Source organism: Oryctolagus cuniculus, chromosome 21 (genome assembly GCF_051225735.1).
Source record: "Oryctolagus cuniculus isolate XC-2025 breed Fujian yellow rabbit chromosome 21, ASM5122573v1, whole genome shotgun sequence".
Taxonomy (NCBI): domain Eukaryota; kingdom Metazoa; phylum Chordata; class Mammalia; order Lagomorpha; family Leporidae; genus Oryctolagus; species Oryctolagus cuniculus.
In genome coordinates, this window is record NC_142887.1 from 11,231,191 (window position 1) to 11,257,086 (window position 25,896).

Sequence of the window (25,896 nt, forward strand, 5' to 3'; positions counted from 1 at the left end):
TGCCAAGGCCACTCCTGCAGGATGGGGGTGACTCTCCCAGCCCACCCCGCCCCGCCGGTCAACTGAACACGCACACATCTTAAAATAAAGGGCGCGGGGGGGGGGGGGGCACCTGGATGGTGCAGGCCGCGTTTATTGTAGTCTGGGACTTGAGGAAAAGAAATTGGCGTTTAGCACACACAATGTAAACAGCAAACACAGCAGCTCCGTGGCTGTGAGAGGGGCCCCTGGGCTGTGTGGAAGAGTTTGGGGGAGACAGGCTGAGAACCGGTGGCTGGAGGCTACACCGATCCCGCCGCCACCAGGACAAGCTGGGTCCACGTCCATCCCAAGCAGGGAGCAGACTTCCACAGGGATCTCGAAACGAACGCTGACACCGCGGCCAGCAGCAGTCACCGAGGCCCCCTCCACCCTTTCAAGACAGAGAGACAATAGAAGGGAAGACAATCAGCATCGTCCCCGGTCACGTGGCGGGCACACCTGATGGCAGGGCGGGGCGGGGGCCTCCACACAGAGTCAAGCGAGAGGCTACTTCGCACCATCTTATTCCGGGAGTGAAGGGCCTGCTGCCCTCTGGTGGGAAGCCGCCGCCATGCGGGGCCACGAGGGGACCCTCCTGGGGAGCTGGGGTGCCCCTGGGGCCCCGCTGGATGGGTGCACGCCGAACAGGCCTGCAGTTCCAGAGCAGAAGCCTGGATGCAGAGAACGGCACGGTCAGGTGCCGACTTCAGCAGGAGGGCTGGTCTGTTCTGCCCAGCTCGCTGCCGAGCTGTGGTTTGCTAGGGTCGCAGGAGTCAGCTGGGGTGACAACACGGTCCTATCAGCACGGCAAAACTGTGTTTATTTGGGGGAAAAAAAAAAAGAATCTTAAAAGAATTAAGTGGTATCAGCATCTGCCAGAATGACTCCTGCCCACTTGGCCACAGTCCAGAGAATTCCCATTCAGGGCCGTGGCCTAATTTGCAAAAGACGCTAGGCACAAATCAAGTTTTAAACAATGCCTTAATCCAGAGAGATTACACCGGGAGGCCACAGTGTCGCACCCCTCCATGTTCAGGCTTCCAGCCTCTTCCAGGTCCTTACGCCTCCGGTGGAGAAGACAATGAGGACATCCACACCAGACCACGCCCGGGCGAGGGAAGATGCTTTCCTGCCGCTGTGCCCGCGACACTCATCTCTGCAGAGGCACGACGTTACAGCTGGAAGGAGGGGGGAAGGGAGCGCTAAGTCTGCCGGCCGCGTCGGGCAGAGCACAAGGTGGGTCCTTCTGAACTGACCGTCACCCGCGGTTTTGAAACAGTTACCCAGTTAAGGAAGGAGGCAGAGGGAGCCTTAGGAGAGACGCCAGGGTTCTCTCCGCCTCTGCACCTGCAGGCTCCTTCCCACACCAGGGGGGTTCCCATCCTCCGGAGTCCCCCACCTCTGCCCTGCCCCGGGGTTCATGGCTAACCACCGACACAAGCAGATACGTTACCCCAGCAGCCCCTTCCCGGCCCAGCGCGTTGGGACGAGCCTGAGCTGGTGTCTCTGCCCTCTGCGCATCACCGTCACGTTCAGGGGCTTCTGCAAGGAAAAACAAGACTGTTCATGGTCCACCTGCTGGTGCTCCAAGAGGCTCAGGCTAAAACACCGACAAACCATTCCCACCCAAAGGATTGGTGAGGGTTTCCATTTTTTTTCTTTTACTTTTTTTTCTTTTTATTTTTTGACAGGCAGAGTGGACAGTGAGAGAGAGAGAGAGAGAAAGAAAGGTCTTCCTTTTGCCGTTGGTTTACCCTCCAATGGCCACCGCGGCCGGTGCGCTGCGGCCAGCGCATCGCGCTGACCCGAAGCCAGGAACCAGGTGCTTCTCCTCCTGAGGGTTTGCATTTTAAGCATAATCGGGGACATGCACGTGGGGCAGCCAGTAGGGCTGCGAATCGGTTCCAGCTTCCAAGGGAAACGTGCATCTTGCAAGGCAAACCTTACAAGGTACTTGGGGGGATGTTTTACAAAACAGCAATATGAATGCCATGTTATACAATACATGAATATATGATATATGAATGATATATGATATATGAATGATGATATATGAATGCTGTGTTCATCCCAGGACTATTCATAAGTTAAAAAGCTAAAAACAGGCCGGCGCCACGGCTCACTAGGCTAATCCTCCGCCTTGCGGTGCCGGCATACCGGGTTCCAGTCCCGGTCGGGACGCCGGATTCTGTCCCGGTTGCCCCTCTTCCAGGTCAGCTCTCTGCTGTGGCCCGGGAGTGCAGTGGAGGATGGCCCAAGTGCTTGGGCCCTGCACCCTATGGGAGACCAGGAAAAGCACCTGGCTCCTGCCATCGGATCAGCGCGGTGGCCATTGGAGGGTGAACCAACGGCAAAAAGAAGACCTTTCTCTCTGTCTCTCTCTCTCACTGTCCACTCTGCCTGTCAAAAAAAAAAAAAAAAAAAGCTAAAAACACCCAAAATACCCATTAATAAAGTACTGTTCAAATATAGCACACAGGAGCCAGCGCTGTGGCACAGTGGGTTAAGCCACTGCCTGCAATGCCAGCAAACCACACAGGCACCAGGACAAGTCCCAGCTGCTCTACTTCTGATCCAGCTCCCTGCTAAGGGACCTGGGAAAGCAGAGAAAGATGGCCCAAGTGCTTGGACGCCTTCTACCCATGTGAGAGAACTGGATGAAGTTCCTGGCTTTGGCCTGGCCCAGCCCCAGCTGTTGGGACCATTTGGGAAGTGAACCAGTGAATGGAGGTTCTCTCTCTATCTATCCCTCTCTGTAATTCTGCCTTTCAAATAAATAAATCAATCTAAATAAAAATTTAAAAAAAACAAAATCTTTGTACATCAAAAGATACTACGGGGCAGGCATTGTGATGAGCAAGTGAAGCCACTGCTTGGGACGCCTGCATCCCATATCAGAGGGCCTGAGTTCAAGTCCTGCCTCCACTTCCAACCCAGCTTCCTGCTGAGGTGCACGCAGGGAGGCAGCAGGACGGCCATGTACTTGGGTCCCTGCTACCCATGTGGGAGACCTGGATTGAATTCTGGGTTCCTGGATTTGATCTGGCCCAGCCCCAGCTATGGAAGGCATTTGGGGAGTAATCCAGTGGACAGAAGATCTCTCTGCCTTTCAAACAAAAAAATACATATGCACATATAAAATATATATAAACATAAATATATACAAGATATATATACATATACACACATTTATACACTTTTAAAAAGGACACTACTAACAGAGTAAAAAGGCAGCCACATAACGCAGGAAAGTATCTGCACACCGTGTATCTCATAAGGAGTAAACATCTAGACTATATAAAGAACTCCTCCAAATCAACAACAATAAGACAAACAACTTAGGAAACAAGAAAAGCACTGGACGTCTGTTCTAAGCCGAGACACAGAGGACCAAAAAGCACGTGGAAAGATGCTCTTCATTGTCTGTCATTAGGAAAATCAAAATCAAAACCACAGTAAGATCACACTGCACCCTGACTAGGACGGCTGTAACCCAAAAAATAGAAAACAGCAAGCATTGGTGAAGATGTGGAAACACTGGGCCCCCTGTGCACTGCCAGAGGGAACGTGAAGTGGTGCTGCCAGTGGGAGACAGCACAGCTTTTCCTCCAACAGTGAAGCGGAGAATTGCCACACTGCCTGGCAAAACTACCAAGAGGCACTGCAAAAGCAGGGGCCACCAGGTATTTGCATATGCATGCTCTTTATAGAAAAAAAGTAAAATCGAAGGTTGTTTTTCCTTTGAAAATAAATGCATTTGATCTAGAAACGCCATCTTTAGAAAGTTATCTAGCTGGCACAGTGGTGCAGCAGGTTAAAGCCCCGGCCTGCAGCGCCTGCATCCCATATGGGCGCAGGTTCAAGTACAGGCTGTTCCACTTCTGATCCAGCTCCCTGCTAATGCACCTGGGAAAGCAGCAGAGGGTGGCCCAAGTCCTTGGGCCCCTGAACCCAAGTGGAGACCCAGAAGAAGCTCCTGGCTCCTGGCTTTAGTCTGGCCCAGCCCTGGCTGTTGTGGCCATTTAGGAAGTGAACCAGCAGGTGGAAACTCTCTCTGTCTCTCCTCCCCCACCGCCCAAATCTGCCTTTCAAATAAATAAATAGATCATTTTTAAAAAGTTATCTAAACAGGCCGGCGCTGCGGCACAATAGGCTAATCCTCTGCCTGCGGCACCGGCACACCGGGTTCTAGTCCTGGTCAGGGCACCAGATTCTGTCCCGGTTGCCCTCCTTCCAGGCCAGCTCTCTGCTGTGGCCTGGGAGTGCAGTGGAGGATGGCCCAAGTGCTTGGGCCCTGCACCCCATGGGAAACCAGGAGAAGCACCTGGCTGCAGATCAGCGTGGTGCGCCGGCCACAGCGTGCCAACCGCACCGGCCACTGGAGGGTGAACCAATGGTAAAAGGAAGACCTTTCTCTCTCTCACTGTCCACTCTGCCTGTCAAAAAAAAAAAAAAAAAAAAAAAGTTATCTAAACAGAGATTTACCTACAAATGTCCATCTCCAGGCTTCCATACAATTGGAAGCTCACACATCTGACAATAGGATGCTGTGTTTTTTTTCTTTTTTAATTCACAGAACAGGCAATGGAAAAGGACATCCTGGATTCTTAAGCTGGGCCACAGTTCCACAAAAATCGGGGCCCTTGTGGGCACGGGGCTGAAGCGTTGGAGGCTCTTAGTGTCCCCCCAAAATCTGCTCTGACCCCGCCCAGCCCCAGCAGTATGGCTTTCATCCATTTGGTATCAGGAACCCCTTCTGTTTGCTTGAAAAGGTGGAGTGGCTATTTCTATAAAGGACGGATGTGGGGCCGGCGCTGTGGCTCAGCGGGTTAATGCCCTGGTCTGAAGCGCCGGCATCCCACATGGACTCCGGTTTTAGTCCCGGCTGCTCCTCTTCCCATCCAGCTCTCTGCTATGGCCTGGGATAGCAGCGGAGGATGGCCCAAATCCTTGGGCCCTGTACCCACGTGAGAGACCTGGAGGAAGCTCCTGGCTCCTGGCTTCGGATCGGCACAGCTCCGGCTGTTGCAGCCAATTGAGGAGTGAACCATAAGATGGAAGGCCTCTCCTTCCTCCACCCCCACCTCTCTTCTCTCTGTGTAACTCTGACTTTCAAATAAATAAATAAATAAATAAATCTTTTTTGAAAAAAAAAGAAAGAAAGAAACTCACGGCATGATAAACAGATCAGTGGGGGTCTGGGGGCAGGGCCAAGCACAAAGGAACGCAGGGCGGTCTGGGAGGAAGGAAGTAGAAGGGCGGCACCTGTCCTGGCGAGGTAGAGCTGGCTGCAGGTGAAGGATCCCTGGGGTTGGCACCTGGCTCAGCAGTGATGGCGCCGGTGACGCCTGCGTCCCAGACTACCTGGCTTCAGCTTCCTGCTAACGTGTACCCTAGAAATCACTGGTAATGGCTGAAGTAGCTGGGTCCCTGCCACCCATGGGGGAGAGATCTGGATTGAGTTCCCAGCTCCTGGCTTCAGCCTGGCCCAGCTCAGCTGTCGAAAGCATTTGGGGAGTAGGGGGCTGGATTTGTGGCATAGTGGGTTAATGCCCTGGCCTGAAGTGCTGCCATCCCATATGGGCACTGGTTCGAGACCTGGCTGCTCCACTTCCTCTTTTTTTTTTTTTTTTTTTTTTTGACAGGCAGAGTGGACAGTGAGAGAGAGAGACAAAGGTCTTCCTTTGCCGTTGGTTCACCCTCCAATGGCCGCTGCGGCCGGCGCATCGCGCTGCTCCGAAGCCAGGAGCCAGGTACTTATCCTGGTCTCCCATGGGGTGCAGGGCCCAAGCACTTGGGCCATCCTCCACTGCACTCCCTGGCCACAGCAGAGAGCTGGCCTGGAAGAGGGGCAACCAGGACAGAATCCAGCGCCCCGACCGGGACTAGAACCCGGTGTGCCGGCGCCGCAGGCGGAGGTTAGCCTATTGAGCTGTGGCGCCGGCCTCCACTTCCAATCCAGTTCTCTGCTGTGGCCTGGGAATGCAGTAGAAGATGGCTCAAGTCCTTGGGCCCCTGCACCCACGTGGGAGACCTGGAAGAAGCTCCTGGCTCCTGGCTTCAGATTGGCGCAGCTCCGGCAATTGTGGCCAATTGGGGAGTGAACCATCAGACGGAAGACCTCTCTCTCTCTCTCTCTCTCTCTGTGTAACCTTGACTTTCAAATAAATGAATAAATCTTAAAAAAAATAGAAAGCAAGCAAGCAAGCATTTGGAGAGTGAACCAGAGAATAGGAGCACACGTACACACACTCTTGCACACTCACACTCTTGCACACGCTTTCTACGGTACACACTCTCTCTAGTGTGCACGCTCTGTCTCCCTCCTGTCTAGTTTAAAAAAAAAAAAAAACAACAGGAAGAGAAGCCCAGCCCCTGTCTCTGGGCGTGGCCTGGACTTAGTGAGTAGCTTCTAGCAAGTAACACAGACACGCAAGTCTTAGTGACTGGGTGGGAAAGGGTGCTGCCGCCGCCCCCTGGCTGCGCCCCGGGCTCGCCCACTCTAAGGGCAGCTGCTGCGCTATAAGGAAGCTCCAGGAGCCCACGGCCATGAACCGCCGCCGCCTGACAACCCCCTGCAGCGAAAGTGGGTCTCCAGCCTCAGCTGCGCCTTCAGAGGATCCGGGTCCCCTCTCCTGACTCACCCAGCTGTCACTGCTGCCCGACCCTCAGAACGGTGAGAGATGTCAATGCCTGTGGTTTTCAGCTGCTCCGTTTCCGGGCGATTTCTTACTCACCAAGACACAACAACAAATAGACCCTTTACAGCAAGGAGTTAAAGAGAAGCTGACCAAGAACAAACAGCTTTCTCCCGAGAGAGCCCAGAAAGGCTCAGAGCAGAGACCCAGGAAGAGGATGGAGAATCCCCCAGGCACAGAGATCTAGCAGGGAGGAGATGGGAGGAGAGTACCGACCACTCGATAAACGGCACGAGGGCAGCCACTACCCACGTGGGGAGAAGGGCTGGGTGCCCACCTCACACCAGACAAGTATACACCCAAGAGGAACACAACATACAACCACACGAAGAGCCGGCATGCAGGTGCACAGGTTTAACGAGCGACAGCCACAAGGTGGAGAAGCTTGGAGGTCCACCAAAGGCGTGGGGCAGGCTATTCCACCACGAAGAGGAATGAACACCCATACACAGCACACACAGACCTGGGAAACACCCTGCAGGCGAGAACCTCCGGTCACAGACCCACACAGCGCAAGACCCCACGTACGCACAACGCCCCGAACAGGCCAGTCCCAAAGCAGGAGTGGATCAGTGGTTTCCAGGAGCTGGGGCCTGGGGGAGTGGGGGAGTGGGGGGTGGAGGAGCGGGGGGTGGAGGAGTGCGGGGGCGGATGGGGACTGCCAATGAATACCCAGCTTCTCTCTGGGGTGACAAACATGTGCTAAAATTGACTGTGTAACGGTTACTGTGACTAAACTAAAAACCGCTGAATTAAGCAGTTTAAATGGGTGAATTGTAAGGTATGTGAATTACATCTCAGTAAAACGGTTATAGAAATCAATTCCAGATAGATTATAAGAAAACCAAAAATGAAAGTATGAAAAGAACTTTTTTAAGCAGACATAAAATGTAAAAGTCATTAATACAAAAGACAGATAAATATGACAAAATCAACATGCTAAACACCCAGTAAGGTGTAGACGCCAGAGGTGCTGGCATGGAAACCTCGGCGCAGGCTGGCACAGGCAGCTGCCCTCTAGGCGTTACCCACGGGAACAAGTGGCGGGCAGGAGCTGAGCCTGAGCAAGACAAGCCCGGATGTGTCGGTTACACTGAAGGTTTCATCTGGGAACCAAATAGTTTAGTCAATAACTTCTCTGGACTTTGAGGCTCCTAATTCTGAAGGCTATGGGTCTTTGCCCCAAAAAATCTTTGTTAGTTTTAAATAATTGAAAAACAAACAGAAGTGTTACTTAATGGCACACTGTGCCAGAAACTGGACAACAGTAACCAATTTTTAAACTCCATGTGGATGGCAGAGGCCTAAACACTTGGGCCATCTTTTGCTGCTCTCCTAGGCACATTAGCAGGGAGCTGGACTGGAAACAGGGCAGCCGGCACTCAAACTGGTACTCCAGCATGGGATACTGGCATCACCAGCAGCAGTCTAACCACTGCAGCACAACGCCGGCCGCTGGGTATATCTCTGGAGATAGAAATGGTCAGAGTCTACACGGGAGTCTACACGGGGTGGGGGTAGGGTTTTGTGGCACAGTGGATTAAGCTGCTGCCCTAGACATCTGCATCCCATACGAGAATGCCAGTTCAAGCCCCAGCACCTCTGCTTCCAATCCAGCTTGCTTGCTTTTCAAGATTTATTTATTTATTTGAATGGTAGAGTTAGACAGAGAGACAGACAGAGGTCTTCCATCTGCTGTTTCACTCCCAAATAGCCACAATGGCCAGAGCTGGTAGATCCGAAGCCAGGAGCCAGGAGCTCCTTCTGGGTCTCCCATGCGCATGCAGGGGCCCAAATACTCAGGCCATCTTCCACCACTTTCCCGGGCGCATTAGCAGGGAGCTGGACTGGAAGTGGGGTAGCCAGGACTCAAACTGGTGCTCATATGGGATGCCGGAGCTGCAGGTGGTGGCTTTAACCGCTATGCCATAATGCCAGCCCCTCCAATCAGCTTTCTGCTAATGCATCCGGAGAGGCAGTAGATGATGGCTCAAATGCTTGGGTTCCTGCCGTCCATGTGGAAGACTCGGATGGAATGCCGGATTCCGGGCTTCTGCTTGGCCCAGCAATTCCAGGGCTGTGGCCCAAACTCAGAGGGTTACGGTCTGACCATTTGTGCCCCTCTCGGATTCCTATGGTGAAATCTTAACTCCCCGTTAGGAGGTGAGGCTTCTGATGGGTGGGGTGTCAATGGGATTAATGCCGTTTTAGATGCGTCCCCAGGGACTCGTGTACCCCTTGCACCCTGCGGGGACACAGAAGGAAGGCACCATCGATAGCCTGGGAAGTGCGCCGCAGCAGGCACGGAATCCGTCGCTGCCTGGACCTCGGAGGTCCCAGTCTCCCGAAGCGTGAGTGTCCCAGCAGCCGCGCGGCCCCACTCACCCCCTCGCTGTGCTGCACCACACTGCTGATGTTCTGCAGGGACTGGAAGTTCTGAGCGTTCACAGAGCCAAACTCCACGATCTCATCGTCCACTTGCAGGCCCTGGAGAGGCGGAAATGGAAGCCAGGCTAACAGTTAGATGTGCTTCCCCAACTCAATGTCAATGCAGAGAGCTCGTTTTCTACGGGGAGAGTGGCTCAAAGTCAAGAGGCCAGACATGAGCTCCCCATGGAGGAAGGGGCGGTGGTGGGCTGGGCTGCCCCCACCTGGGGTTTCCTTCCAGGACAGATCTAATTAAAGGTGACCAGGTCTGCCGGCGTCTGATACTCTGGCCCGCAGCCATGGAGGCCAGGATGTGGGAAACTGTGGGAAAAACCAACTGCTGCTCCCCAGCGTCCTGACCCAGATAACAGGGCAGGAGGGGCAGGCCAGGCCAGTCTGGGCCCATTTGGTTCAGGGATCAAGATCTGAACAAGATAAACATTTGCTCTAGAAACCCCCAAACAAGCAGTCACAGGCACAGGGCGAATCCAGGACCACACAGACCCTTTCGGGCCGGATCCTAAAAACACAGACTGTCTGTCGTTTACCCTGTTCACAAATACTTGTCATGCGCTGACCAGCACGGTGGACACAGCAGCAGATGAAACAGAGCTTATGTGAGCTGATGGTCTCGTGGGCTTAATGTCACAAGGTGACTGGCAGGACCTGGGTACAGGACCCGGTTCTGCCTCTTAGGAGAGATGTGGCCTGGCCCAGGTTCCTCCAGGCCCTCTCTTCAAGGGTAACAAGGTTGAGATTGGCCCCTGCCCCAGAACAGGCTGTGGGATGAGATTTAAACATGAATGTTACCAGCAGCGTCATTCATAATAGCCCCAAAGTGGAAACCACCACATGTCCATCAGCGGACTGATGGAGAATCAGGAAGTGCCCTATGTGAGGAGAGGCAGTCCCAGGGAGGGCGAGCCTGGCACACGCCACCACGCGGTGACCCTCACAAGTGTCACCGCAGCAAAGGACAGCATTCACGGAAGCCCTAGCACCGGCACCTCTCCTTGAAGTGGCCGAACAGACAAACCCACACGGGCCCAGAGCAGACTGGTTGGGCGGGCTGGGGGCGAGGGTGGGGCTAAGAGCTGACCAGGACAGGGTCCTGACACGGACTGTGCTGACGGCTGCACAGCTCCACGGATAGACCAAGAGCTCCTGGGCTGTCCACTTCATGGTGTGTGCCTCACATCTCAATACAGCTGCCGAATGTCCAGCAGATTCACCAGGGAGGGTACACAGCCCCCTTGGCAGGACACCTGGAACGGACAGCAGCCACTGCGGTACTCATTTCTCAACTCAGTGCCCGGCTAAAATGAGCCCCAAGAAGACAGCTGAGCCTCTCTTAGAACATTTGTCACCAACACCGTGTGTCCCAGCTGCCATCAGGAACAACTTCCCTCCACCAAGTTAGTGAGCAGCAGGGGCTGGCCCCGCTCTGAACCTTGGCTCCCTGCACACAGAAAGCCCTGGTCAGCATTTGTTGAGCCAGAAAATGAACTCAGAGCTGCAGTACTGAGAGGGAGGGTCTGTCTTCCCACGCCCACCCCAAGGCTACCTGACCCACAGCACCCCCGAGGGCGGATTTGGGAGGCTGGCCCTGGATTACCGCGATGCCAGCTGGGGAGTCGGGGCTGACGCTGTTCACTCTGGCGAAGGCCTGGGGAGGACTGGAGCGCTCACTCTGGCCCAGCCTGTGGCTCATGGCCTCTCTGTGGGCTTCGGCCATGTCCCGAGCCTGCTTCTCCTTGTCGCGAGCGTGCAGCTGGTGCAGGGCCTCCTCCACCTGCTTCATCACCGCCTTGTGATCGTTCTGCAAGCCTGGAACGAGAACCACTGTGTGAGGCCCGAAGAAGACAGCTGAGGACACAGAGTCCTGCGTTCGGCCCCTGAATATTCGGAGTGCTCATTACGTGAGACGGGACAGAGGCCAAGGGCTGCACTGCTGCAAGCTAAGCAGCAGGGACACAGGCATCGCAGGAACGCCTGATGGCTGCTGGGAGCCTGCCCCTGCTAGACAAGGCTCTCGGGAAGTCCTGCCAAAGGCTGTGCGGCCTCCGCTGGGATGAAAGGTGGGCAAAGTAGATGCCATCCCACTGGACCATGACCACCAGCACCAAGGTGTCCTGGGCAAGCCCAGTGGTCATGCAAATGTGGGGGGGGCGAGGCAGCACTGTGGTGCAGTGGGTAAACCGCCGCCTGCCGTGCCAGCATCCCTACTGGAGCACCGGTTCACGTCCCAGCTGCTCCATTTCTGATCCAGCTCCCTGCTAACGTGCCTGGGAAAGCAGTGGAGGGAGGCAGCAGAAGATGGACCAAGGGCTTGGGTCCCTGCCTCCCATGTGGGAGACCCAGATGGAGATCCAGGCTCCTGGCTGTGGCCTGGCCCAAAGGTACATGGGGAGTTATCCTTATCCAGTAGATGAAAAGATTTCTCTCTTCCTCTATCTCTCCCTCTCTCTGTAACTCTGCCTTTCAAATAAATAAATTAAAAAAATGAGTGAAGGGAGCTACACAGAAGACAGATTTTTTTATTTAAAGCTGGGTGGGGTTTTTTTGTTTTGTTTTTTAAAGATTTATTGATTTGAAAGGCAGAGTTATAGACAGGCAGAGGCAGAGAGATAGAGGTCTTCCATCCACTGGTTCACTCCCCAAATGGCTGCAATGGCCTGAGCTTGACCAATCAGAAGCCAGGAGCCAGGAGCTTCCTCCGGGTCTCCCACGCAGGTAGGTGCAGGGAACCAAGGACTTGGGCCATCTTCTGCTGCTTTCCCAGGCCACAGCAGAGAGCTGAGAAGACAGAATTCATTTCTCTTAAGTCTTCTAGAAGAAAAACAATGCACAGCTTAATACCCCATGGCTGGGCACACTCAGTGCAGGAGAGGCAACAGGGGCTCAGGTACGGCCACCCCTGCGCTGGGCTCCTGTCAAATGCTGGGGTTTGTGGGGCAGAGCCAGGGTCTCCAAATCTTTGATTTTTTTTTTTTTTTTAGAAAAGCTGGCAATTGGGGGTTTTGGGCTGAAACCGTCTGGATTTTCAGTGCTGGTGGCTCATTCAAAACGCACGAGGCCGGCCAGCAAGTCTCAGCTGCAGAGCAGTTGCACAGAGCAGCTGGCACTGAGGTGTTTCGTCTTCCAATGTTCATTTACTTGAAAGGCAGAGAGCAACAGTGAGGGACAGAAGAAGAGAGACAGAGACCTTCCACCTACTACTCACTTCCCAAACGCATGTGACAGGCCAGGTCAGCCCAGGCCAGGCCAGGCTGAAGCCAGGAAAAGGGAACTCTCTCTGGGTCTCCCACAGAGCTGGCAGGGACCCAAGGACCTGAGCTGCCATCCACTGCCGCCCAGGACAAGCATCGGCAGGAGCTGGATGGGAAGCAGAACCAGCCCCGGCACTCTGAAATGGGTTCTAAGTGGCAGCCCAATCCCCCACACCCTTAATTCATTCTTTTAACCTAAAACAACTTCCCTTGCTGCTCAGGATTCCACACCTTCATTCAGGCCAGCCCATCCACACCCTGCGCCTGTGTGTCCCAGACTTGCAGCCTCCCCTGGTGGCCTTCCTGGGTCACATGACTCCTGTCCACTTCTGTCCGTCTGGAGCACAGGCGGCCCTCAGGTATCATGGGACTCGGGGACTCAGCCCGCAGGGCCAGACACAAGATGGGGAAATGGAGACACACCGGGTAGGAGCTCTCAAGACACTGACAGCGTACAGTCACGCGCCCCCTAGCGACAGCTCAGCCAACAGCAGGAGGTGTGCTACTTGGCGATACCACGGCCTCAGGCTCCGTGAACGCACTCCATCAGTGCAGACAACAGTGAGACCACCGGCTGACGCGGTGAAGTGTGACGGTGTGCCACGGTTGCTCTCTGACTAGAAAAGTCCCCCAGGTGACAAGGTGCACAGGGAACCCCAGAAGCTTCAGCGATGCCTGGCACACAGGCAGCACTCCACGGACACTGCTAACTGAATGAACGACCTCACAGTAGACCACAACTCTAATTAGAATTAAGACATTCTTCTTTTTCTAGAGAAAAATGTTTCTGCTGTGTGTGTGTGTGTATTAAGATTTACTTATTTCAAAGTCAAAGTTAGAGAGAGAGAAAGAGATCTTCCATCCACTGGTTTATCCCCCAGATGACCGCAATGGCCAGGACTCAGCCAGGCCAAAGCCAGGAGCCAGGAGCTTCATCCGCGTTCCCGTGTGGATGCAGGGTTCAAGCATTTGGGCCATCTTCTGATGCTTTTCCCAGGGCATTAGCAGGGAGCTGGATTGGAAGTAGAGCAGCCGGACACGCACCGGTGCCTGTATGGGATGCTGGCATCATTACAGGCAGTGGCATTACCCACTATACCACGGCGCCGGCCTCTCTGCAGCACATTTCAAATGTGCAGTGGTTGGGTGCACCTCATATAGAAGCACCCATCGGAGTCCCAGCTGCTCCGCCTCTGATCCAGCTCCCTGCTAACGAGCCAGGGAAAGCAGTGGCAGATGGCCCAAGTGCGTGGGCCCTGCCTTCCACGTGGGAGACCAGGATAGAGTTCCAGGCTCCTGGCTTCCACCTGGCCCAGCCCTGGCTGTTGCAGCCATCTGAAGAGTGAAGCAATGAACGAAGATCTCTCTGTGTCTCTTCCTCTCTAACTCTGCCTATGACATAAATAAAATAAATCTTTAAAGAACAAATGTGCAGTTGGGTGGTGCACAGTATTGTAGGCTGTAACAGGGGAAGCTGAACAGAGATGACAGGGGCCGTCTCTCCATCATTTTTCCCGTTTTTACACACACCTAAAATGATCTTAAAAATAAAGCCTATTTTAAAAAATAAACGTGTGAGGACGACTTTTGAAAGGAAGCCCAATGCCGAGGCAGCCAGACTGCTAAGTGTAATGAAGTCATCCCGACGGGGAGGCGTTGGCACCCAGGGAACAGATCAATGGCACGGTGTCACACAGCCCAGAAATAGACCTGAGTGTGACAGAACAGCGCGCGACTCCTCCGGCTGGAACTGGGGGGAAGAGTGGACTGTTAAATAAATGCTGCTCAGGATCAGGCTGATCACTGCAGAAAGACTGAAGGTCAGCGCTCTCCCCTGCCCTGGGGCCTAGCACTTCTCAAATGCCCAGAGGCTTCCTAAAGCTGCCCCCTGGGGAGTCTAGGGTTTGGCCAAAAGCCCCAAATTTCCCTCAAGCCTGTCGTCTTCGTGCGGTTTTCCCCTACTCTGTATCTGCCTGTTTGTTTTCATGTGAAATTCAACGCCGTTTTCCCCAAATCTGCAAGGAGACGCGATGCTGGCAGAAGCTGCTCTTTGGTCATGCTGTGGCTCGGAGGAACCTTTGGCATCTTAAGCTATACCTCTGCCCAGGTGTCACTCGTACCCCAACCTGAGAAATCTCGGCCCTGTACCAAACACGCTGTAGGCGAAGTCAAGATTTAGAAAGATTAAACAGAGGCCGCTAGCAGAGCAATGCCATGATGAATTCCCTTCCAACACGACTTGTGGTAGCCACTGCCGGCTGCCTGCCTGCAGCAGGGACAATACCGCTCCCCAAGGACGTCCATGTGCCAGTTCCTGAACCTGTGACTATGCGACCTCACAGGGCCAAGAGGGACCGTGCGGCTGTGACTGAGTTAAGGCCCACGAGCCGGGAGATGATTCCGGACTATCCAGTGGACATGGTGTCACCAGAGGGGTCTTTGTAAGGGAAAGGGGAGGCAGGAAGGTGAGAGAGAGAGACGCGATGACGGCATCACGCCTGGCAGATGCGATCGCTGGCTCTGAAGACAGGAGAGCCCATGAGGCAGGGAGCGCAGTTAGCCTACGGGAGCCAAGGAAAAGGGAGCCAAGGAAATCAGGAGCCAGCCCCGCTGACACCTGATTCTGGTCCCGTGAGACCCAGCGGGACTGCGCACCTGCACAACAGTAAAGGGAGCAAATACGTGTGGCTCGAAGCCACTAAGTCTGCAGACATCAGTAGCAGAAAACTCACATGCCACCCAGCCTCGACTCCGCTAATTTCTTGGTCAAAAGCAAATAAATACATCGAGGATGGGTGCTTGGCCCGGGGGCTAAGATGCTGCTTCGGACAGCCCGCAGCCCGGGCCGGAGTGCCTCGGTGGAATCCCGGTTCCTCTGCTTCAGCTCCAGCTTCCTGCTAACCTGCACCAGGGCGGCACCCACAAGAGACCCAGCTAGAGTCCCAGACCCTTGCTTTCAGCATGGCCCAGCTCCCGCTGCTGCTGGCTTTTGAGGAACCAGGGAACAGGAGATCTGTGTGTGTGTGTGTGTGTGTGAGAGAGAGAGAGAGAGCCTTTCAAATAAAAAAAGATGAAATGCAGCAAATGAATGAATACATGCACAGCAGGTTTATTTAGGACAGTCTGTGCCACCGTGGAGCACCTTCCCCACCCCTCTGGCGGGCAGGGGCCCATGGCGGGAAAGCAGGAACTGCAGGCAGGGGGCTGCGGCCGGCCCAGAAGCTTTAGCCCTTCCCATCTTCCTCCTTCACCTGGAACCTGGATGGGTGACCCTAAAGGTGACCAGACCTGAGCTTCTGCTCACTGCCCTGTACTGCTTCCCTCCAGTGGCCCTACTGAGAACTATGTTCTGCCTTTTCTGTTACTGACTGTGTCAGGGCGCTGTCACAAACAGCTGAATCTACACAGATATTTCAAAAAGCTCATGGAAAAGGGGAGTTAAGGGGCTGGCGCTGTGGCATGGCAGGTAAAGCTGCCACCTGCAGTACCGGCCTCCTATATGGGCGCTGGTTTGAGTCCCAGCTGCTCCACTTCCAACCCAGCTCTCTGCTATGGCCTGGGAAGGCAGTGGAAGATGGCTCACGTCCTTGGGCCCCTGCACCCATGTGGGAGACCCGGAAGAAGCTCCTGGCTTCAGATTGGAGCAGCTCTGGCCGTTGTGGACATCTGGGGAGTGAACCAGGGGATGGAAGACCTCTCTCTTTCTCTGTGCCTCTCCTTTTCTCTCTGTGTAACTCTGACTTCCAAATAAATAAATAAATAAAGCTTTGATTAAAAAAAAAAAGAATGAAAATGGGAGTTAAGTGGTATTTATTTTGGTGCAGAAAATGTTTTGAAATCCACACATATGAAAGGTTTTCTAAAAGTTCATGCAAGGGGCTGGCATTATGGCACAACAGGTTAACCAACGCCTGCAACACCTGCACCCCATATGGGCACCGGTTTGAACCTTGAATGCTCTGCTTCCAATCTACTTTCCTGCTAACACAGCTGGGAAAAGCAGAGGGAGACGTCCCCTGCTCCCCACGTGGGAGACCTGGAAGAAGCTCCTGGCTTCAGCCTGGTCTAGCTTTGCCTGTTGCGGCCATCTAGGGAGTGAACCAGTGGATGGAAGACACCTCTCTCTCTCTCTCTCTCCATCTGTCCCTCTCTCTGTAACTCCTTAATAATAAATAAATAATAATAAATAAGTCAATCTCAGGAGAGAGAGAGAGAGTGAGCCTTCAGGGCAGCAGATGTGACCGCAGGGCAGCTCCTGGTGACCTCGTCTGGGCGTCTCCAGCGTCACGGGGCAGGGGAGGCCTCCCAGGGCCACTCACAGATGATGTTGTGCCTCGCGGTGCGGACTTGGTACAGGTCCACGTCTGCCCGGGGGTAGCCCTCACAGTCCACCAGCGGCTCATTCATTCCAACTCCTTTTTGCTGAAGGGAAGAAACGTGATTAGAAAGATTTCCCAGTGGCACGTCCTGCAGACACCTCTCCCCAGCCATTTCCTTCAGAGTCACAACAGAGGTGACAGGAACGAAAACTGCCACTCACTGCTGCCTTGGCACCGGCCAGGGGCCGCCCTCGTGTCCTCACCACCACCTCTGAGGAAGGCACTATGTTTCAGATTCGCTTTTAATACCGAAGCCACTTAAGAGCAGTGCAGATAAAACCAGGCATTCCCGTAAGCACCCGAAACCTCTCTGCTCTGAGTCCTCCAGCCCTCCCTCCCGCCCACGCACAGCTGACACCTGGCTGGTGGCCTTGGAGCTGGCAGGGACTGAGAACCCAGAGCCCCCAGCTGTGGCTGGGTTTTGATTCTGCTAAAAACCAAGAAGTCAAAAGAGGATTTCAGAAGGCTTCTGACCCCTGAAGCACACACCGATATCACCGGTCGTGTCCAAGGAGAGGGGAGAAGGACTGGGCGGTTGGGGGCAGGGAAGGAGAGACTTTTGTTACGGTTGTTGAGAGACAGAGAGCACGAGAGGGCTCCCGTTTGCCGGCTCACTCCTCAGGTGCCCACTGGGGCCAGGGCAGGGCTGAGACTGAAGCTGGCGGACAGGGACTCAATCCAGATCGCTCCCACGGGTAGCACGGACCCATTTACTTGAGTCAACACCACTGCCTCCCAGGGTCTGCTGGAGCCAGGGGCCAGGGGCAGGGGTCTAACCCAAGCACTGAGATACAGCGTGGGACCGGAGCGTTCCAACCGCCAGGCCGAACACCTGCCTCAACAGACTTTTCATCCTATAAACATTCGTAAGTTTTGGATTTTCACCATGAGAATGTATTCCCTATTCAAAACAACACATCTGTTTCAATATTTTAAAGTCTCTTCCTATGTGAGCAAGGGGCATGGGCTATGCATTCCATTAGAATGGTTTGAGGCTCAGTTCTTCCACGGATAAGCTGGGCTCCTCAGCTTAAATCTCTGCCTCTTTTTTTTTTTTTTTTTTTTAAAAAGATGTATTTATTTACTCAAAAGTCAGAGTTACACAGAGAGAGAAGAAGAGGCAGAGAGAGAGAGAGAGAGGTCTTCTATCCGCTGGTTCACTCCCCAGTTGGCCACCACAATGGCCAGAGTTCTACCAATCTGAAGCCAGGAGCCAGGAGCTTCTGCCAAGTCTCCCACGCGGGTGCAGGGGCCCAAGGATGTGGGCCATCTTCCACTGCTTTCCCAGGCCACAGCAGAGAGCTGGGTTGGAAGTGGAGCAGCCAGGACTCGAACCAGCGCCCATATTTGAGGCCGGCACTGTAGGCAGCGGCTTTATCCACTATGCCACAGCACCGCCCCCCTCCACACCTCTTTTAAGTCTCTGCTTCCTCAATTATGAGATCAGAATAGGGGTGAGCATTTGGCCAGACACCTGCAGCATGGGGTGGGTTAAGCCACAGCCTGGGACATCTGCATCCCATAGCAAAGCGCCAGGCAGAATCCCAACTCCTCCACTCCAAGCCATCTTCCTGATAAAGCACCTGGGAGGCAATGGGTGATGGCACAGTGCTTGGGCCCCTGCCACCCACATGGAAGACCCAGACGGGGTTCCTGGCTCCTGGCTTCAGTCTGGCCCATCCCTGGTTGTTGTAGCCTTTTTGGAAATGAACCAGTAGATAAAAGATTCATTCTCCCCTCCCCTCCCCTTCCCTCCCCTCCCCTCTCCTCTCTTCTCTTCTCTTCTCTTCTTTCTTTCTCTCTCTCTCTCTCTCTCCCTCCCTCCCTCCCTCCCTTCCTCTCTCTCTGTTACTCTGCCTTTCAAATAAAAATAAATTAATCTAAAATAATAAGACCCCCACATGCCACGTTAGAGTGCTGGAGTTTGCAGCGCAGTCTAGCTCCTGACTCAGCTGCCTGTTAACGCAGACTGGGAAGCAGCAGCAACGGCTCACCACTGGCTCAAGTGAATGGCCTCCCTCCACTATGTGGGAAACCTGGATTGGGCTCCTGGCTCCTGGTTTTTGCCCCAGCCTGGCCTGGGGCCAGTGCAGGCATTTGGGAAGTGAACCAGCAGCTAAGAGTTCCCTCTCTGCCTCTTAAATAAACAAAAATTTATGATAAACTAAAATGGGAATAACAGCTCTCTTCCTATGTGCTGGCCTGCAGACGCGCTCAGCAGCCTGCCAGGCACACACACGGTGCAGAGGGCCCCACAGCGCCCCCGAAACGACTATGTCCACCTCCCAACACCCAGGCCCTGTGAATGTGACTTCATTTGGAGACAAGATCTTTGCAGATGTGATTAAGGATCTCCAGATAAGATCATCTTGGATTCAGGGTGTCCCCTAAGTGCGGACACCGACGTCCTCATGAAAGAAAGGCAGAGGGAGATAGGAGAGACAGAACACAGAAAGTGCGTGAGCATCACGCGGGTGAAGGTGGAGGCGAAGCAAGAAGCCGCAGCCCCTCCTCGGCACTCCTGGGGATTGGTCAGGGCCCCTTATAAAAATGGCACAGTATTTGCACATAACCTACACGTGTCCTCCCATACACTGCAAATCGCCTCCAGATCACTCACGAAACCTCACACAATATAAGCGCCAGGTAAATGTTGCTTAGGGAAAGAGACAAGACAAAGTCTGTGTGTTCAGCGCATGAGCAATTGTTTTCGAGCGTCTTCACGCCGTGCGGTTGAACCAGAGGATGAGGAACGTGGGGATGCAGAGGGCTGACTGTCCACTGTCTCAAGCAAAGGACCGCGGAAGCACAGGAGCTGGGAGAGAGGCAGGTGGCAGATGCCCCTCAGAGGCCCCAACTGGGGCAGCCCTGACGACACCTTGATCGCACACTCCAGCCTCCTGAACCACACAAGGGCAAATTCCTGCTGTTGCAGGGTGCCAAGGGCCATCTGGATATATGCAGTCATTTGCAGGCCACACAAAACTATCAACTTAAAAATTCACCTGCTGGAGCCGGCATTGTAGCGTAGTAGGTAAAGCCGCCCATCCCACATGGGCGCCAGTTCAAGTCCCGGGTGCTCCACTTCCTATCCAGCTCTCTGCTGTGGCCTGGGAAAGCAGTAGAAGATGGCCCAAGTCCTTGGGCCCCTGCACCTGCGTGGGAGACCTGGAAGAAGCTCGTGGCTCCTGGCTTCAGATTGTTGCAGGTCCAGCCATTGCAGTCATTTGGGGAGTGAATTAGCAGATGGAAGACCTCTCTCTCTCTCTCTCTCTCTCTCTCTCTGTGTAACTGCCTTTCAAATAAATAAATAAATCTTTTAAAAAATTCACCTGCTATCGACCGAATTCTGAGTCCCACCTGCAGTTGCCTTGGTAAGGCCACAGAAAACGATGTGACAGGGCTCACAGGGCCAGCGGACCGGCGCCCGCCCTGCACAGCTGTGTGGTGATTCACCACTGCGGCCCTGGAAAACCGCTGGGCGTACCCACGCAAAGTAGCAAACAGGGGCGTGATTATGCGGGTGCTTCACAGCTTGTGGAAAACGGAGACAAAAGATAAGTTCATTTTGGCACAAAAGCTTTTGAAATCCATCTACAGTTATTTCATGACGCGTGCATTTCCCACGAACGTTCTGAAGACTTCGCCCGTCAGTCAGGGGCGAGTCGGGCTGCCCGGGGGATGCCGCTCACCTTTCTCCCCTCCTCCCTCGGAGCCTCTAGGTGAGACCCACACTTACGGTTTCCTGTCCAGGGACAGAGCTCTTTTCTTTTTGTGCTTTTTTAAAATATTTACTCTTTGAAAAGCAGTTAGAGAGAAAAAGGATATCTTACATCCTCTGGCTCACTTCCCAAGGGCTGGGCCAGGCTGAAGCCAGGATCCCGGAACTTCATCTGGGTCTCCCACGGGGGTGGCAGAGGCCCAAGTACTCGGGCCATCTTCTGCTGCCTTCCTAAGTGCATCAGCAGGGGGCTGGATCGGACGTGGAGCGGCCGGGACTGGAACTGGTGTCGCAGGCTGCGGCTCAACCCGCTGCACCACAGTCAGTCCTGTGGACAGAGTTCTATATGTGCCCTTAACACAAGACTCTACAATATATCCGTCTCTCTCCTGCCTCCCCACAAAGATCAGGAGTTGGCTGGCCTATAGGAAGCAATACCGCATGACATGCTGCTTCCCAGGGCAAGCGATTGGCTCAGCAGTTAGCACATCATTTGGGACACCTGCATTCCATACCCAAGTGTGTGGGTTCGAGTCCTGGCTCAGCTTCCAATCCAGCTTCCTGCTGATGCATACCCTGCCACGCGTGTGGGAGATCAGATCGAGTTTCCAGCTCCTGGCTTTGTCCTGGCCCAGCCACAGATGTTGTAGGCATCTGGGGAGTGAACCAGTTATGGAAGTTCTGTCTGTCTCTGCCTCTGTCTTTCATGCAAGTGAAAATAAACAAATTATAAATTAAATTTTTTTTTAGAGTTTTTTTTTTGTTTTTTTTTTTTTTTTTTTTGACAGGCAGAGTGGACAGTGAGAGAGAGAGACAGAGAGAAAGGTATTCCTTTTGCCGTTGGTTCACCCTCCAATGGCCGCCACGGCCAGCGCGCTGCGGCCGGCACACCGCGCTGATCCGATGGCAGGAGCCAGGAGCCAGGTGCTTCTCCTGGTCTCCCATGGGGTGCAGGGCCCAAGCACCTGGGCCATCCTCCACCGCACTCTCTGGCCACAGCAGAGAGCTGGCCTGGAAGAGGGGCAACCGGGACAGAATCCGGCGCCCCAACCGCGACTAGAACCCGGTGTGCCAGCGCCGCTAGGCAGAGGATTAGCCTAGTGAGCCGCGGCGCCGGCCATAAATTAAATTTAAAAAATATGGTTGGTGCCGTGGCTCACTTGGCTAATCCTCCGCCTGCGGTGCCAGCACCCTGGGTTCTAGTCATGGTTGGGGTGCCAGGTACTAGTCCCGGTTGCTCCTCTTCCAGTCCAGCTCTCTGCTGTGGCCCGGGAGGGCAGTGGAGGATGGCCCAAGTACTTGTGTCCCTGCACTGGCATGGGAGACTGGGAGGAAGCACCCGGCTCCTGGCTTCTGATTGGCACAGCGCTGGCCATAGCGGCCATTAGGGTAGTGAACCAATGGAAGGAAAACCTTTCTCTCTGTCTCTCTCTCACTGTCTATAACTCTCTCTCTGTCTCTCTCTCTCTAACTCTGCCTGTCAAAAAAATTATATATAATATATATTATATAATATTTATATATAATATATATAAAATTTTATATATATATATACACACACACTAGGGCTGGCGCTGTGGCATAGTGGGTAAAGCAGCCACCTGCAGTGCAGACATCCCATATGGGTGCAGGTTCGAGTCCTGGCTGCTCCACTTCTGATCCAGCTCTCTGCTATGGCCTGGGAAAGCAGTGGAAGATGGCCCAAGTCCTTGGACCCTGCACCCTCGTGGGAGACCTGGATGAAGTTCCTGGCTTCAGATCAGCCCAGCTCTGGCTGTTGTGGCCATCTAGGAAGTAAACCAGCAGATGGAAGATTTTTCTCTCTCTCTCTACCTCTGCCTCTTTGTAAATCTGTCTTTCAAATAAATAAATAAATCATATATATATATATATATATATATATATATATCTCTTCCCAAAAAGGACCCACACAACTGGTGGCTCACACACAAGGCAGTAAATAACCTTCTGTCTAAAATACTTATTCTGGCCCCACCCCAGCCTTGTAGCATAGCAGGTAAAGCTGCTGCCTGCGATGCCAGCATCTCATACAGGCACTGGTTCATGTTCCAGCTGCTCCATTTCCAATCCAGCTCCCTGCAAATGGTCTGAGAAAAGCAATAGAAGACAGCCCAAATGCCTGGGCCCCTGTTATCCACATGGGAGACCTGGAAGAGCTCCTGGCTTCTGGCTTCGGCCCTGGCCATTGCAGCCATTTGGGGAGTGGACCAATGGATGGAAGCTCACTCGCTCTCTGCATCTCTCTCTTTCTCTAAATCTGACTTTCAAATAAATAAGTAAATCTTTTAAAAATAAAGAAAATATTTATTCCTGGGGCCAGCATTGGGTTAAGCCACCATGTGCAACACTGACATCCCATATGAGCACCAGTTCAAACCCCAGCTGTTCCACCTCTGATCCAGTACCCAAGTACTTGTGCCCGTGCCACCCATGGGGGAGACCTGGATGGAGTTCCAGCCCCAGCTGTTGTAGTCATTTGGAGAGTGAACCAGTGGATGGAAGGTCTCTCTCTCTCTCTCTGAAATTCTGCCTTTCAAATAAATAATAAATCCTTTTACAATTAAAATATTGATTCTCTTTCCAGTTCTCTTCAATATTCAGTCTTTACAATCCCAGATTACTTGCTGTCTCTGAGTTGTTCCAATTTTGAAAGTTTTTTCTTTTTTAAGATACATTTATTTTAAAGTCAGAGTTACAGTGAGAGGAGAGAGAGAGGAGAAAGATCTTCCATCTTTCTCCTGGGCCCTGATGGCCCCAATGATCAGTGGTGGGCCAGACTGAAGTGAGGAGCTTCTTCCGGGTCTCCCACGTGGGTGCAGGGCCCAAGCACGTAGGCCATCCTCCACTGCTTTCCCAGGCCACAGCAGCGAGCTGGATCGGAAGTGGAGCAGCCGGGACTGGAACTGGAGCTCTGACATGGCATGCTGGTGTCACAAGTGGTGGCTTAACCCACTGGGCCACAGCACAGATTCCCCGTTTTTGAAAGTTTCATTGAGATATTGTTCACTTATCATAAATTGCTCCATTGAGCAGTGAACAATTCAGGCCGGCGCCGCGGCTCACTAGGCTAATCCTCCACCTTGCGGCGCTGGCACACCGGGTTCTAGTCCCAGTCGGGGCGCCGGATTCTGTCCCGGTTGCCCCTCTTCCAGGCCAGCTCTCTGCTGTGGCCGGGAGTGCAGTGGAGGATGGCCCAAGTGCTTGGGCCCTGCACCCCATGGGAGACCAGGAGAAGCACCTGGCTCCTGCCATCGGATCAGCGCGGTGCGCCGGCCGCGGCGGCCATTGGAGGGTGAACCAACGGCAAAAGGAAGACCTTTCTCTCTGTCTCTCTCTCTCACTGTCCACTCTGCCTGTCCAAAACAAAACAAAACAAAACACTAGGCTAAAGTGAACAATTCAGTGGTTTTCAGAATATTCACAGACCCGTCCAACCCTCACCCTCAATTTTAGTACATCTTCATCACCCCCAAAAAGAAGCCTCATCAGCAATCACTCTCACTCCCTCCCCCCAGACCCCAGCAACTACTTTCTGTTCCTATGGATCTGCCCATCCGGGACATCTCACAGGGATCTGCCCATCCTGGACATCTCACACGGGTCTGCCCATCCCGGGCATCTCACAGGGATCTGCCCATCCCGGGCATCTCACAAGGATCTGCCCATCCTGGACATGTCACACGGGTCTGCCCATCCTGGACATCTCACACGGGTCAGCCCACCGTGGACATGTCACACGGGTCTGCCCACCGTGGACATGTCACAGGGATCTGCCCATCCTGGACATCTCACACGGGTCAGCCCACAGTGGACATGTCACACGGGTCTGCCCACCGTGGACATGTCACAGGGATCTGACCACCGTGGACATATCACACGGGTCTGCCCATCTGGGACATCTCACAGGGATCTGCCCACCGTGGACATCTCACACGGGTCTGTCCATCCCGGGCATCTCACACGGGTCTGCCCATCCTGGACATGTCACAGGGATCTGCCCACCGTGGACATGTCACAGGGATCTGCCCATCCTGGACATGTCACAAGGATCTGACCACCGTGGACATGTCACAGGGATCTGCCCATCCTGGACATGTCACACAGGTCTGACCACCGTGGACATCTCACAAGGATCTGCCCACCGTGGACATGTCACACGGGTCTGCCCATCATGGACATGTCACACAGGTCTGACCACTGTGGACATCTCACAGGGATCTGCCCATCCTGGACATGTCACACGGGTCTGCCCATCATGGACATGTCACACGGGTCTGCCCATCATGGACATGTCACAGGGATCTGCCCACCGTGGACATGTCACACGGGTCTGCCCACCGTGGACATGTCACAGGGATCTGTCCATCCAGGGCATCTCACACGGAGCCTGCAGTAGGAGCACCGCCTGAGGCCCCGCCCCCGGCACGCCCCGCACTCTAGCCACGCCCCCAGGCGTCCCGCATGCGCACTGGCGTTCCAGCGGCTCCCACGTCCACCAGGACCCCAGGCGGCGGTGATCGCCATCGGCTTCCTGGTCTCCAACGCGGGGAGCTCGGCGGCACCGAGCTGCCGGGCCAGCCCCGGGAGAGACGCCCGCGCCGCGCCCCTCGCAGGGGGCGGTCAGCCCGCGCCGCCGCCCAGGGAGGCCGTGGGAGAACCAGCCACGGCCGAGCGTCCCGGCAAGCCCTCGGGGCGCTCCCACGCCGCCCGGCAGCCCCGAGCCCTCACTCACGCCCTCCAGCACGTCGTAATTCGCCTTGATCTGCGCCTCAATCTCCTCCTTGCGCCGCATCAGCTCCTGGATGTCGCTGATAGTGTCGGCGCGGGCCTGCGAGGCGCCTCCGCTCGGCATCGCTTCCTTATCCGACATCGCGGCCCCCCACCCCGGGACCCTGGGCAGAGAGTGGCTACGGCTCCGCCCGCGGGCCAAAACACCTCAGCCGTCCGCGAGCGCGGGGCGACGCGAGGGGCGGGGTCGTTGGAAGCCACGCCCCCGCACGCACAAGCGCTACGGGGTGATGTCACCCTGGGTGACTTATTTTCATTACTCATTTGCTTAACAAATATTTATCGGGCACCTACCAAACGCATGTCCCAGATAAAGGGGCCACGGTGCTTGGATTCGGTTCCTCGCTTCTGCAAAAGCCTTGAAATGTACATAAATTCATATTTTTTTTAATCTCCTGTTTTACAAACTCTACAGTCCTGGGTTCGAATTCCAGTTTGTGCCCCTTACTGCAGCCCTCCCCTGGTTGTTTCAGCCATTTGGAGAGTGAACCAATGGATGGAAGATCTCTCCAACTCCACATGTAAAATATAAATTAAAAAAACTTTAAAAATAAAATTGGGGCCAGCTCTGT

At 54.1% G+C, this 25,896-nt stretch overlaps 1 protein-coding gene across 2 annotated transcripts; it reads right to left on the bottom strand.

Annotated features, from left to right (window-relative positions):
* Positions 1-820: 820 nt before the first annotated feature.
* On the bottom strand, positions 821-25,441 carry PSMD9 (proteasome 26S subunit, non-ATPase 9). Of its 2 annotated transcripts, XM_002722736.6 has the most exons (6): positions 25,269-25,441; positions 16,735-16,837; positions 10,762-10,973; positions 9,105-9,206; positions 1,475-1,563; positions 821-1,199 (listed from the first exon to the last, which is right to left on the bottom strand). In XM_002722736.6, exons 1-6 carry the CDS (start codon positions 25,404-25,406, stop codon positions 1,172-1,174), a joined length of 672 nt encoding a protein of 223 aa, XP_002722782.3. In that variant the 5' UTR covers positions 25,407-25,441; the 3' UTR covers positions 821-1,171. The 2 variants fall into 2 exon arrangements, with proteins under 2 accessions (XP_002722782.3, XP_089179200.1); XM_089323074.1 differs by lacking the exon at positions 16,735-16,837.
* Positions 25,442-25,896: the final 455 nt, after the last annotated feature.

Bases quoted from the DNA above. Each gene is read 5' to 3' on its own strand.
- PSMD9 (XM_002722736.6), bottom strand. From the start codon at position 25,406: ATGTCGGATAAGGAAGCGATGCCGAGCGGAGGCGCCTCGCAGGCCCGC. The intron at 10,974-16,734 runs GTGAGTGGCCCT...TTCTCGTTCCAG, and splicing joins CGCGAGGCACAACATCATCT to GCTTGCAGAACGATCACAAG. The intron at 9,207-10,761 runs GTAATCCAGGGC...CCGCCTCTCCAG, and splicing joins ACTCCCCAGCTGGCATCGCG to GGCCTGCAAGTGGACGATGA.